The 14,628-nt window shown below is 41.4% G+C and overlaps 1 protein-coding gene across 1 annotated transcript; it reads left to right on the top strand.

Annotated features, from left to right (window-relative positions):
• Positions 1-4,425: 4,425 nt before the first annotated feature.
• On the top strand, positions 4,426-5,033 carry LOC128378420 (E3 ubiquitin-protein ligase TRIM21-like). Its single transcript, XM_053337934.1, has one exon. It carries the CDS (start codon positions 4,437-4,439, stop codon positions 5,031-5,033), a length of 597 nt encoding a protein of 198 aa, XP_053193909.1. The 5' UTR covers positions 4,426-4,436.
• The last annotated feature ends 9,595 nt before the right edge of the window (positions 5,034-14,628 follow it).

Raw genomic sequence — 14,628 nt, 5'->3', positions numbered from 1 at the left:
AACCGGACACTAAAACTCTCATTTGATGGTTAAAATTTGAAGCTTTGCGTTTTTAATCGTATTTTTATTTTGTATTTAGACAGGTTTTTTTTGTGTGTGTGTGTCAAATGAAAACTGGAAAACCATCCGCAGCAGACGTTTGGGTTTTCAGAAACAGAAAAAATGATTAACAAGACGGGAAATAAGAAAAACAACATATTTATTAATTCTGTTTGATTTCTTTTTTCATTGTGAAATACTGGAAGGGTTTTATCTATTCAGGCCTCTAAAACGGTTAAAATGAAACAGTCAGAAAGAAGAACATGAGACGTCTTGATGAGTTACAGGAAATGATTTTCTTTTCTGATTTTCTTCTTTTTCCGGACAAAGTGAATCATAGATAAGAGAGAGAAAGAGATGAGTCGATAATGTAAAAAAGTGCAGGAAATAAAGCTGAAATGTTGCTTTCATCTGCCTTTTCCAATTAAAATGACAAGAATAGAAACAGAATGAGAAAATAAAACCATGAACACGTTAACGTCGTCTCTTTGGTTTCACTTTCAGAGCAGTAGGTTGAGTACGTTTGCCAACATTATGATTAATTCTTCACCATTTTCACACCAGAATCTGATTATTAAACCTTTCAGAGCCACTCATACAGTACACACGTTGTCTGTCTCTACACAGACACAGTAACACCGGTCTGTATGAAGCAGCTGAACTGTGTCACTCTAACTTTCCTCAACATCACATTTTGTCGTCAGTGGCCAAAAAAAGCAGAAGTGAAACCTGGAAGCTTGTCAGGTCTGGTTTTCCTGTAAATGATTATTATTGCCCCTAAACATGTCAAGTGAAACGTATTAAACAGAGATTATAGACGCTCATACATGAAGTACACTGAGCTGTTTTCTTTTTTCATTGTTCTTTTATTATTTTTTCATTTTGAAAATGGGAGAGTGATTTATTGGTAACAACAATAAAGGAACATGTTGTGTATCATGATGATGTGTTTAATGAACTCAGTGTGATGAGTTATTTTTAAAGCTTCACATATTAAATACATACATACGTATTATATATAAACAATAAAACAATGCTTTCATATAAATTAAGTTCGTACCGTACCTTACCGTCCTCTTCCGCTTATCCAGGCTGGGTCCCCAGCCACTTCGTCCAACTCTTCCCGGGGGACCCCGAGGAGTTCCCAGGCCAGCCGAGAGACATAGTCTCTCCAGCGTGTCCTGGGTCTTCCCCGGGGTCTCCTACGGTGGGACGTGCCCTGACTAGATACCCGAGCCTCCTCATCTGGCTCCTCTCGATGCGAATTAAGTTCGTAATAAAAGTAAAATGTATTTGAAGATCATCTGCAGACATGTAAAAGATATAAAAGTACAATAATGTCACTGCTGTTGATTTATTGGCAGAATTTTAATTTTTACTTTAAATTATGATCATTTATATTTCTTTTTTTTTGATCAAGGTCTCTTTTATTTTTCAAATATAACAAACAAAGGATACACAACTCACACATGAAATAGTCAAGTCTAGTTCCTGTCCATACAAACCAACCAAGATATATTTAAGGTCAGCATCAAACTTTAACATCTTAAAGTGGAGTGTGCTTTTTAAACTTCTTGCTGTATTTAGAATGAAAAGAAATCTCATATAAGGTCTACATCAGGACTGATTATTTCATATTATATAAGTCAATATTAATAATCTTGCACTGTTAAATTCTAAGATGTTCATTTTGGGTGATGGTGTTTATCCCGTCGACTGCTGACTCAACTAATTAAAAGTTTATATGTCCAAACTTTTTTTTTTTTCAAGGATGTTAAAAAACATAAAACCATCAAAAACTGAAGTCATCCAAAGTTAATCAGTACTGACAATAAATAGGTTTGATTGTAGGAATCATATAGTAGGAAGTTGCTTCTGCATGATGTCAACCTGAGTCATCACTGACTGAAATACAGAAAGTTTAGTAATGATATTAACAATGTTATCTTTAATTACAGTTATCACAAGAAACACAACAATTAGGTCACATTATAATGTACAAGGAATATAAAGGAATGTTGAAAAGAAAAGATTTAGTGTTTGAGGTTGTGCTTTTTTTGGCTTTCACATAAGAATCACGGAGTGTGTAACTATATTAGACTAAATATGAAAGCAGAACTGACTGCCAGCTCATTGAACGTGCTTTGCGTAATGAAATGTCGAAAGGTCAGCAAGTCACACTAAAGAGGAAGTAAAAACCTCATAAAAAAGCTGCAAAAGAAAAAAGCCTCAAATATTCTCAGAAACACGAGAAGCTGCTGGTGACACAACTCTTTTCTCTTCATTCTCAACGACCGACTGAAACACTGGTGAGTACAGCTGATTATATTTACTGTGTTTCAACAACCAGCATTAACACAAAACTTACGTCTCTCCTCACAAGCTAAAATACAAACCAACTGTGACTGGTTTCCAGTATCACCTCAGAACTGGGATGAACTGCAACACAGTTAAACAGCTTAAAGTAAACGATCTTCAAAGTTAGAGTGGAAGCGTCAGTTAGCTTGAGTGTGAGAGGCAGTAAAAAATAACCTTAGTTTTTATTTTTAACTCGAGCTAACGGCCAAACCGTAAAAAGGAGACAAATATTTTTTTGTCAAAATGTAGACATATGTGTTGGGATTCATAAAATGTGAAATTGACAGGCGGGGTCTACACAAAATTTAAATGGGGGGGCCGAGACCGGCAGCAATACCTGTCTCACTCCCCACTGACTCTAATGTAATTGTCTTTTTTTTTTTTTTTCAAAAGACTCTCACTCGGTCTTCACACTGAGCTTACTCGCTCATTTTAATGAATATCTGAATAAAATAAACTCTGTCAGAATCTGCCGGCTTCTGTGTCTCTCACAGTGTTTTCGGTTTTTGGACAGGAGTTACCGTTTTCTCACAGTTTGAAATTGTTCGGACCTTGTCAGAAGCCAAATTCTGGGGCATTTTGAGAATTTTTTCTAAACAGATTCTCACATCGCCGTACCAACTGTAGGGCTTTAGCTGCCCTTAGCAACCGTAGGGCCTTAGCAGCCCTTAGCAACGGCAGGGCCTTAGCTGCCCTTAGCAACCGTAGGGCCTTAGCTGCCGTTAGCAACCTGTTGCTGGGCAGAAACTGGGCTACTTTTTTGTGATTGGCCAATTCTTCCTGTCTGTCTGTTTTGCCAGTTAACCGAGCTAATATATATATATATGAATTATTTTGACACTCTTACTACTCAAAAGCAGGCAGGTATGGTGTGTGTGTGTGTCTGTACACACTGTGTTGTGTGCTAATACAGGGTATGTGTGAAGAACTAATTATGAGAAATGGTTGTAAACCTTGGGAACTAACCTGGAAGACATTATGATTACTACTACTACAGTCTACAGTTAGCCAGTTAGCTGAGTTAACTGCCGAGCTAGCTGCTGAATTAGCCGCCGAGCGGTTGAACTCAGATTGTATGTTGACTGAGCCCATGTATGAATATGTGCATACACCATGTATGTTTGGTCAGAAACAAAGAGTATGTGAAGCAGAGCTCTAAACTTTCTGTTAAATATGTGTGTAGCTTAAATTTAATTCAGTTAAGTTGAGTTTTATTTATATGGTGTCAAAGCCTTTACTGCTCAATCAAGTGTTTTAATAAAAAGTCTGGATCATGCTCCTTTTGCACCCAGCACTGATTTTCAAGCTATGAGCATAAATACACAGACTAGACCGTCTTTCTTTAAACCGTTTTTTCTTGATTTGCTTTGTGCAAAAACCTCCATGATATCTAGATCAAAGGTTCAGGTCCTATTCATTTAGCATCTGATAGTTATTACTGTGTCTCATTTAAAAACAAGACATTGGAGACTAAACAAAAAAAGTTGATGTATGCTTCTTTCTACTGCCTGTTGTCTTTTTGTGGGAAAACAGAGGAAATCAGGAATCAGCTGCAGGGCTCTCTTTCAGTTAGGTACAATGTATATTAATTACATTGACTTACATTCTCAGAGCAACAAGCTGCCAAACCAAGAGTCTGTGCTGGAACCAAACTGAAGGCCTGTCTGGTGTTTCTGGGGATTCTGATGTTTCTGGTGATTCTGGTGTGTCGTGTCTTCATCTGCTGTGAGGCTCAATTCAATTCATTAATATATACATATAACTAAAGGAGATGGCAGTGAGTAGAATATGGTCATTTGAAGTGAATGTCTACCTGTTGTGACAGGAAGTGACATATTTAGCAGTTTCATCTCAAGTTTTGGAAATGATTGCTCTCTAATATTTCTGTAGTGTTGGCATCCAAAGACGGGACTGTGATCAGCGTCCACCATCCATCATCATATAATGAGACAACAACTGTGGGGACAACTGTGGGGACAACTGAGGGGACAACTGAGGGGACAACTGTGGCTCAACTGGAGGAGACGCTCAGCACACAGATGAAGAACCAGTTTGAGGCTGAGCTGAAGAGGGTCCAGCAGTATGCAGTGGATGTGACTCTTGATCCTGATACAGCACATCCTAATCTCATCCTGTCCGCTGATGGGAAACAAGTACATCATGGTGATGTGATGAAGAATCTCCCAGACAACCCAGAGAGATTTTCTAAGAATCCCTGTGTTTTAGGAAACCAGAGTTTGTCTTCAGGCAGATTTTACTTTGAGGTTCAGGTTAAAGAGAAGACTAAATGGGATTTAGGAGTGGCCAGAGAGTCAATCAACAGGAAACAAAGAATCTCACTGAGCCCTCAGGATGGTTACTGGACTATATGGTTGAGAAATGGAAATGAGTACAGTGCTAATAGTGGCCCTGCAGTCCGTCTCTCTCTGAAGTCTCCTCCTCAGAAGGTGGGGGTGTTTGTGGATTATGAGGAGGGTCTGGTCTCCTTTTATGACGTAGATGCTGCAGCTCTTATCTACTCCTTTACTGGCTGCTCCTTCACTGAGAAACTCTACCCATACTTTAGTCCCTGTAATAATGATGGTGGTACAAACTCCACCCCTCTGATCATCTGTCCTGTCAATCAAACTGTCTGATCTAGTTTCTATGATCAGCAACTTATTAAGCAGCACCAACAATTAATTTACTTCATGTGTTAATGATTGTTTTACATGTACAGTGTAAATATGCACAGTAGTCTATACTAGCAGTCAGTAGATTAGAGACCATACAACAATAATTGCATTTAAAAATCAGGATTTTACCTCAAACTTGTCTTTTTACTGCTTCAGTGTCCTCCCATTATTCATTCATTAACCTCTTCACAGTTGTTGGATCCATCATGAGGAACATGTGAAGAGAAACTTAACAGAGCTTTAAAATCTAGTGAACATCTCAAAGTTTATAAAGATACCAAGTGTGTATCAAGACTAAATTTTAAGGAAATATATCTACAGTGATGTTCAATATATCTATATCTATAGTTTTTTATTAAATGTAATGATGCAGCCATAAAATTCACATTGTCGTAAAACTTGAATATTTCATTGTGTGTCATTTAGCTTCAAGGTTTGAACATGAACAGAAAAATAATATTCAGCTGCAGCTTGTTTTCATATTACATATTATTTATATTCTTTATTTTATAGTTGATGTTTCATGTAAAGAACTTTGGATGGCTGATCTGTGTTTGAATGTTATAATTATCACATTACATTGTTTTCCAAGTTCATGATAGAAGGTTTTAAACGTGTGACTTTGTCCATCGTTGAGTTCTCAACCTACTAAAAGACAGAAAATGTGGATGTATGTCAGAGACTAAAACATTATTTTGCTATCAGTCTTCCTCTCAAAGTCACTGAGGTTTGTACAAGTTGTCTGTGTTTCCCTCCTGTGTCCAGCAGAGGGCAGCATAACAGCACACATCAGAGAGAGGACAGTTTGATAAAGGCAGGGACAGACTGCACACACCTCTCAACTTCCTCATCTGATTTATTAACAACTACAGGAGAAAAGAAAGTTAACACAGAGGAGCTGCAGTCAACACAACTGTCTGTTTCTGTCTGAAGAAAAAGTTCTTCACTTCTTTCTCAACAACTGACTCAAACACTGGTGAGTACAGCTGATTATATTTACTATGTTTCAACAACCAGCATTAACACAAAACTTACAGTTCAAGACAAGTACACTCTTCATTTCTGACATTTGTCAAGTAAGGGTTGAGTGAAAGTAAGCATTGTTCTCTTTATGATTACAAAACACAACAAATAATGAATAATTCTGTAATTAAATACTCACAATTGTAAAATAAATATAAATATAAAAAGAACAATACCTCCAATAATATTCCAGCAACACTCATGAAAAGAATTGAAGAATAAATGTATAAATGAGTTCTTGTTGTGGGAAACTGCTGCACGGATCATTATCTTCATGCAAAGTTTAAGATTTCTATTAAATAGTATTCATGTTAAACTAAATGAGCGAGGTTAAACATTTACAGGACACACAATGAGCTGAACTTTGGACTAACTGTATGTTACAGAGTTGTAAAGGATTGTAAAGGGACTGTTGCTTCCTTATGACCCTGATCGTTTATATTCATTTATAACGACAACACATCAATAAACAGTTCCATAAATGGCTCATTTTCTAATGCTATGCATTGGAGAGATATTTTGAAGCCTTTAACATAATAAAAGTTTGAGTTTGCTGTGGCACCAACCTGCAACTCACAAGATTTAAAACGTTTTGAAGACTTTTCATTGAAATGTTCAGACGATTTTTCTTTGTAGGGTTGAGTTTTGTTCCCTGTTTTGTTAAAATATTCAACCACTGTGAGATGGTGTGTTGTTTTCTGTGTTTCCAGTTTAGTAAAATACATTTATTTCTACCAATAGAAGTCATTATTGGTGCTGATGTTGGATGTATTTTTTTATTATTATTATTTATTGGAAGAGATTTGGTGGAGTCAGTAGAAGATAAATGTTTGTATGATGTTGACAGACGTTTCATTGAGTTAGCAATTAATGTTGTCCAATAGGGTTGATTGTTGGAGGTAATTATTGGATGTGTTGGTTGTTGCCTTGATTTTAAGCTTTAATTGTGTATATTGAAGTACTGGTCTCCTGTATATGCCATAATTTTAATTACCTTTGGAAAGCTAAGGTTAGGGTTAGGGTTAGTCATGGGTCACAGTCCATGTGATGAATTGGATATCGTCCGTCCATCCGTCTTCTTGCCGCTTATCCGGGGTCAGGTCGCGGGGGCAGCAGCCTAAGCCCAGACTTCCCTCTCCCCAGCTACTTCGTCCAGCTCTTCCCAGGGGATCCCGAGGCGTTCCCAGGCCAGCTGAGAGACATAGTCTCTCCAGCGTGTCCTGGGTCTTCCCCGGGGTCTCCTACTGGTGGGACGGGCCCTTAACACCTCACCAGGGAGGCGTCCGGGAGGCATCCTAACTAGATGCCCGAGCCTCCTCATCTGGCTCCTCTCAACATACACGAGCAGCAGGTCTACTCCGAGCTCCTCCCGGATAACCGAGCTTCTCACCCTATCTCTAAGGGAGAGCCCAGCCAGCCTACGGAGGAAGCTCATTTCGGCCGCTTGTACCCGTGATCTTGTTCTTTGGGTCACGACCCAAAGCTCATGACCAGAGGTGAGGGTAGGAACCCAAAGCTCATGACCAGAGGTGAGGGTAGGAACCCAAAGCTCATGACCAGAGGTGAGGGTAGGAACCCAAAGCTCATGACCATAGGTGAGGGTAGGAACGAAGATCGACTGGTAAATCCAGAGCTTCGCCTTTCGGCTCAGCTCTCTCTTCACCACGACGGATCTGTGCAGAGTCCACATTACTTCAGACGCCGCACCGATCCGCCTGTCAGTCTCACGCTCCATCCTTCCCTCACTCGTGAACAAGACCCCGAGGTACTTGAACTCCTCCACTTGGGGCAGGATCTCATCCGCGACCCGGAGACTGCACTTCACCCTTTTACGGCTGAGGACTATGGACTCGGATGTGGAGGTTCTGGTTCTCATCCCGGCCGCTTCACACTTGGTGGCGAACCGATCGAGTGAAAGTTGGAGGTCACGGTCTGAGGGGACCAACAGGACCACATTAAAAAAGCAGTGACCCAATCCTGAGGTCACCAAACCAGAACCCCTCAACACCCTGGCTGCGCCTAGAAATCCTGTCCATAAAGATAATGAACAGGATCGGTGACAAAGGGTGACAAAGGGCAAGTGGGTGTTGGCGGAGTCCAACCCCAACTGGAAACAAGTCCGACTTATTACTGGCTATGCGGACCAAGCTCTGACACCGGTCATACAGGGAATGGACGGCCCGTACCAGGGGTTCCGATACCCCGTACTCCTGGAGAACCCCCCACAGTACTCCCCGAGGGACACGGTCGAATGCCTTCTCCAAGTCCACAAAACACGTGTGAACTGGTTGGACAAACTCCTATGCACCCTCAAGGATCCTGCAGAGGGTGTAGAGCTGGTCCACTGTTCCACGGCCTGGACGAAAACCACATTGCTCCTCCTGAATCCGAGGTTCGACTATCCGACGGACACTCCTCTCAAGTACCCCCGAACAGACCTTACCAGGGATGCTGAGGAGTGTGATCCCCCTGTAGTTTGAACACACCCTCTGATCCCCCTTCTTAAAAAGTGGGACCACCACCCCAGTCTGCCAATCCAGAGGCACTGCCCCCGATGTCCACGTGATGTTGCAGAGTCGTGTCAGCCATGACAGCCCCACAGCATCCAGGGCCTTGAGGAACTCCGGGCGGATCTCATCCACCCCCGGGGGCCCTGCCACCGAGAAGCTTCTTGACCACCTCGGCGACCTCAGCCCCAGAGATAGGAGAGCCCATACCCGGGTCCCCAGGCCCTGCTTCCTTACCGGAAGGCGTGTCGGTGGGATTGAGGTAGTATTCGAAGTATTCCTTCCACCGACCCACAACGTCCGGAGCCGAGGTCAGCAGTGCACCGTCCCCATGGTACACAGTGTTGACGGCACACTTCCCCCCCCTGAGACGCCGGATGGTGGTCCAGAACCTCTTCGAAGCCGTCCGGAAGACCTTCTCCATGGCCTTTCCGAACTCCTCCCATGTCTGGGTTTTTGCCTTAGCGACCACCGAAGCTGCATTCCGCTTGGCCGGCTGGTACCTGCCAGCTGCCCCCAAAAAGGCCTTATAGGACTCCTTCTTCAGCTTGACGGCATCCCTCACCGCCGGTGTCGACCAGCAGGTTCGGGTATTGCTGCCGCGACAGACACCGACCACCTTGCAGCCACAGCACCGGTCGGCCGCCTTGACAATGGAGGCACGGAACATGATCCACTCGGACTCAATGTCCCCCACCTCCCCCGGGATATGGTCAAAGCTCTGACCCGCGTCCGGACAAGGCAAGGCAATTTATTTATATAGTACATTTCATACACAATGGCAACTCAATGTGCTTTACATAAAACTGAAAAACATGCAATTTGAGAGACATCAAAACATATAATTAACCCCCCACCCCCCCATAATAAAGACAAACTACAGAAAAATAGATAGAGAGAAATAAAATACTAGAATAGAGCATTAAATATAAGATTGCAGCATAAAATAATGATTTTCTTTTAAATCATTAAGGACATAGATTGCAAATGAAAGATTAAAATGTAAAGTGCTTTAAAAGAGCTCAATCATAAAACTGGATTTAAAAATGTTCACAGTTGGGGCTGATTTCAGTTCTGCTGGTAGTTTGTTCCAGTTGTGTAAAAGCTGCTTCATCATGTTTAGTTTGAACTCTGGGCTCAACTATCTGACCTGAGTCAGTAGATCTCAGAGCTCTACTGGGTTTATATTCTACTAACATGTCATTCATGTATTCTGGACCTAAACCATTCAGTGATTTGTAGACCAGTAGCAGAACTTTAAAATCTATTCTATAGCTGACTGGGAGCCAGTGTAAAGACTTTAGAACTGGAGTAATGTGCTCTGATCTCTTTGTTCTGGTTAAAACTGGAGCTGCAGCATTCTGAATGAGCTGCAGCTGTTTAATGCTTTTTTGTGGGAGTCCAGTCAGAAGACCATTACAGTAGTCGAGTCTACTTTAGATGAAAGCATGAATCAACTTCTCCTGGTCTGTTTGAGACATAAAACCCTTCACTCTGGATATGTTCTTAAGCTGATAGAAGCTGTTTTGGTGACTGATTTGATATGACTGTTGAAGGTCAGATCTGAGTCTATCAGCACGCCAAGGTTTCGGACTTGGTCCGTAGTTTTTAGAGAGAGTGACTCGAGATGTTTACTAACAGCAATCCTCTTCTCTTCATTACCAAAAACAATGACCTCAGTTTTGTCCTTATTTAATTGAAGGAAATTTTGGTTCATCCAATTAGTTACTTGCTCTAAACAGTGACACAATGACTGTATTGGACTGTAGTCATCTGGGGACAGTGCTAGGTATATCTGTGTGTCATCAGCATAACTGTGATGGTCTACATTAGAGTTCTACAGAATTTGACCCAAGGGCAGCATATATAGACTGAACAGAAGGGGTCCAAGAACTGACCCCTGAGGAACTCCACATGTCATAGCCACTCGATCAGATTCATAACTTCCAATGGTCCTTCCAAGTAGGACCTGAACCAGTCTAGGACTTTTCTGCTGAGTCCTGCCCAAGTTTCCAACCTGTTCAACAGTATACTGTGATCCACAGTGTCAAATGCAGCACTGAGATCCAACAGGACAAGAACTGACACCTTGCCTGAGTCAGTGTTCAACCTTATGTCATTTAACACTCTAATAAGAGCTGTTTCTGTACTGTGGTTAGGTCGGAAACCTGATTGAACTTTGTCAAAAAGGCCACTGGAGTTCAAGAAATTGCTTAGTTGATTAAAAACCACTTTCTCAATGATCTTGGCTATAAAAGCAAGATTTGAGGTCTGTGGTTGGTTAACATGGAAGCATCCAGCGCTCTCTTTTTTAAGAGTGGCTTAATGGCAGCTACTTTTAGGGGTTTAGGAAATGTGCCTGATTGAAGTAGGCTATTTATTACTTGTTGCAAATCTGTTTGGACAGAGTTCACAATAGTTTAAAAAAATGTTGATGGCATTGTGTCAAGTCAGCATGTTGATGGTTTTAGATGCTGCACTGTTTCCTCTATGGTTTTTGGTCAACTGTTTTAAATTCTGACATCGTAGTTGAGTTATTCCTGGGACGTGTTAGGGATAGGGTCATTTTATTGTTTTGTGTTGATATTTAACCTTATGGACTGGATTCTTTCACTGAAAAAGCAAATTCATTGCATTTTTCTGTGGAAAGGAGTTCTGGAGCTATCTGTTTAGGGGGGGTTGTAAGCTTATCAACCGTAGCAAACAGTGTATGAGTGTTGTTGATGTTCTTATTAATAAATTCAGAAAAGTGTCGCTGTCTAGCTTTGAGTAACTCATAGTTACAATAACAGAGACTTTGTTTGTAGAGGTCAAGGTGAATTTGAAGTTTAGTTTTTCTCCTTTATCATCATAGTGTTCCTCCATGGTGTTTTCTTTCTGCTCAAGGTCGGAGGCACACGACATACCAGAGGATATATGCACACATTGTGTTGTTTCAAAAATTAAAATAAAGCGCAGTAGTCTACATGGAAGAGTTGTTAAGAGTTTAACATGTTAAAAAACATATACACTCTTTCACTGCTTACAGAGACATTCATCCTGGGAGAGATGGCTACAGTGCCACAATTCTGCTAGAGATGTCTTTTCAGTGTTTAATGAAATATATTTTTTACAATTATACAAATACAAATAAGACAGTTGGGCCTACAGTAAGACCATACATCCATGTAAAATAAAGAGCTCCTCAAAGTGACACCCTAAAGTATGAAAAACAAAGAGAGAATGATATATATATATAGATTCATCTGACTGTCTCTTCTAGAAATAAAATAAGAACTGTTTAGTAAACTCACAATGAAAGAAAAATAACACATTTGAACTCCACATCAAGGAAAGGCAAACCTTCACTCTAAATACGCTGTAAGGGCAGAGAAAGAGTCCGTCCCTCCCTACATGAAACGTCCCTCTTCATTCTGCTAACATTTCGGCTACTTCTTACCGGGCTGACAGTAGCTATTCTGACCTCTTCCTCAATCTGTCCCTGCTGGGTAATGTCTCTCTCCTCCTCCGAATTCACCTGAATAGCTACTTCTCCTTCCTCTGTGTTACTACACTGTTGCACATCAAAGCTGTGTGCCACTGCGACAGCCTGTGTACTCGATGGGACTGCTTCTGCACTTGTCGACGTCCCTGCCCCAGCTGTAACAGTCGAACTTGTGGTGAACATATCAGTGATTTTGGCACATTTTGCTGCGTCCACTTGTCTTGTCTCGCAGCTTCTCTGTGCCCCCCTTGCGCTTTTGTGGTTTATATCCATTTCCACAGATGGACACATGGCTGATATTGAGTAGAGCTAACCTTGTGGAGATAACAGGAGACACTGGTATATTTCGAGGTTGACATGCTATACTTAATAAATTGGCAGATTTAATTGAACCCTTGTTATTTCTCACCAGTTTAACAATTTTTCTGTTACCTGTCATCACAGGGATTGATTGAGAAGGCTAACTGAACTCTATAGGGCCCTGACTTTTCCTGGGGGAGAACATTATTGGTATCAGTATTGCAGCCTGGACCCGGCACATATCAGTCAGATTCACAGATGAACTGAGTCAAAGGAGGTGGGGGGGCTCTGTGACTTTTGGGTGATGGTGTTTTCCAGCGTGGTGGAATGGGAGGAGCTGGACGAGGAGGGAGGTTGAGGGGAGAAAAAATGGGATTTGGGCGTGGTGTGAGTTGGATTCCAAAATTGACAAGGTCATTCATCCTGTTGGTGAAATCCAGAAGTGGGGAGTCCAGACTGTGTGGAGAGAATGAAAGGCTGGATGGGGTCCTGGTGGGTGAAAATTGGGAGTCTCCTGGTGGGGCTGGGGGAGATCCCACTTGTTGGGCTGTTAGGGCTGGGGGACACTCCTCCTGTTGGGTTGTTAGGGCTGGGGGAGACTCCTTGTGTTGGGATAAGGATGATGACGTTAAATCCTCTCTCTGGGTGTGCTGACTTTCATGGTCAGTCCTTATCTCAGGCGTTAGCAATTCTTCTCCAGAACGCTGTCTCATCTGTTGTTTTGGATTGTCTCGCCTCTTGTCCTTGGCAGGGACTGCTGGTGACTGACGCACAAAACAAAAAATATTGTAGCTTAGCAGCTGTACTCCTGGCTTGTTAAGGCAAAATCCATCTGCCTTAAAGAGGTGTCTGCGTTCCCATAAAAATTTGAAATTGTCAATAAAATTCACTGATTGAGCGGCACACGTATCTTTGAGCCATCTGTGAACCGTAGCACCAAATATTTTGTACATCATAAGGGGTGCTGTGAGCTACGTTTTGTCTGATCCCTCCCCCCGGACCTGTTTGCCATAGGTGACCCTACCAGGGGCATAAAGCCCCGCCAACTGAGCTCCTAGGGTCATTGGGAGACGCAAACCCCTCCACCACTATGAGGTAGTAGCTCAGGGAGGGGTATGGATATTGTATCAAATTGAAATGAACTCAATTTGTCAAAATTTGGTTAGAGACACAACTTACTAACTACTTTTAACCTATCATTAACTTTTTCTCTCACATGAGGAAATGTGAAGTTTCAGTTCCTGTTTGAGACGTTCATCTCTCTTCATGTCTCTCAGCTCTGCTGACCGGCTCATAAAGACTCCACAGATTCAGTTCTCTCAGTCTGCAGAAGAATCTACAACCAACAAGACTTCAGTCAGGAAAAAGACAGCTGTTGTCTCTCTGTGAGTGTTAAACACATTTCTGTCTCTTCACTGTTTTAAGGAATGGTCGACCTCATTTAAGTTTACCAACCGATCTGACATGTTGTGGTGGAGTGTTGAGTCCTGTAGCATTAATGTCATTAAGACAGCAGGGTCTGCTAATCATTGTCTCTCTCTTGTAGTTTAGCTAGTCAGGAAGACTTTATGTTGATTCAAATATGAATTCTCCAAATGTCATTTTTTAAAATGTTCATGAACTTTTTCATGAAGAAAACTGAATTGTCAGACTTTGAGCTATCTTCCATTTACGATTCATGTTTGTCACACATTCTGACAATCTTCCTCAAACTGATCAGTCTAACACAGATTGTGACTGAGGCATTGTTCACGTAGTCTGACCTGCAATAAACTTACATAACTGATGTTGTTGCAGTCTTAACCATTGTTTTAGTCTTGCTGACTTCATACATATCAGCTCTCTGTGGCTTCTTCCCATCTTGATTTCACATGTGAGTCCTTATTTTCTGCACTGTTTGTACATTACATGTGAAATGCTTTTTTTTCTTTTTTAAGTAAGAAAATACAGAATTCTGACAGTTAATTATCAAACAGCTAACATTTCTAGCCTCAGGCTCCAATACAAATTTACAAATCTGATCCAAGCCTTTACCGCTAAATCAGTCGTAAACATTATAACTGCCATTGAATTCTCACCGTACTGTCTCACATCTTACAGCACAAGTAGCATGTGATACATGGTGATGTTTTGATTCAAAAGCAATACTCAGCATCTGAGCAGGGAAGATAGTCTGGCTGTAGAATAGTGTTTCTGGAAATAAGTCATTCATGAAAATATTCTATGATTTTAACAGGGAAAG

The sequence above is a fragment of the Scomber japonicus genome, chromosome 2 (genome assembly GCF_027409825.1).
Source record: "Scomber japonicus isolate fScoJap1 chromosome 2, fScoJap1.pri, whole genome shotgun sequence".
NCBI classification, from domain to species: domain Eukaryota; kingdom Metazoa; phylum Chordata; class Actinopteri; order Scombriformes; family Scombridae; genus Scomber; species Scomber japonicus.
Note: the sequence above shows the minus strand (reverse complement) of the source record. Positions and strands in the feature narration are given on the sequence as shown.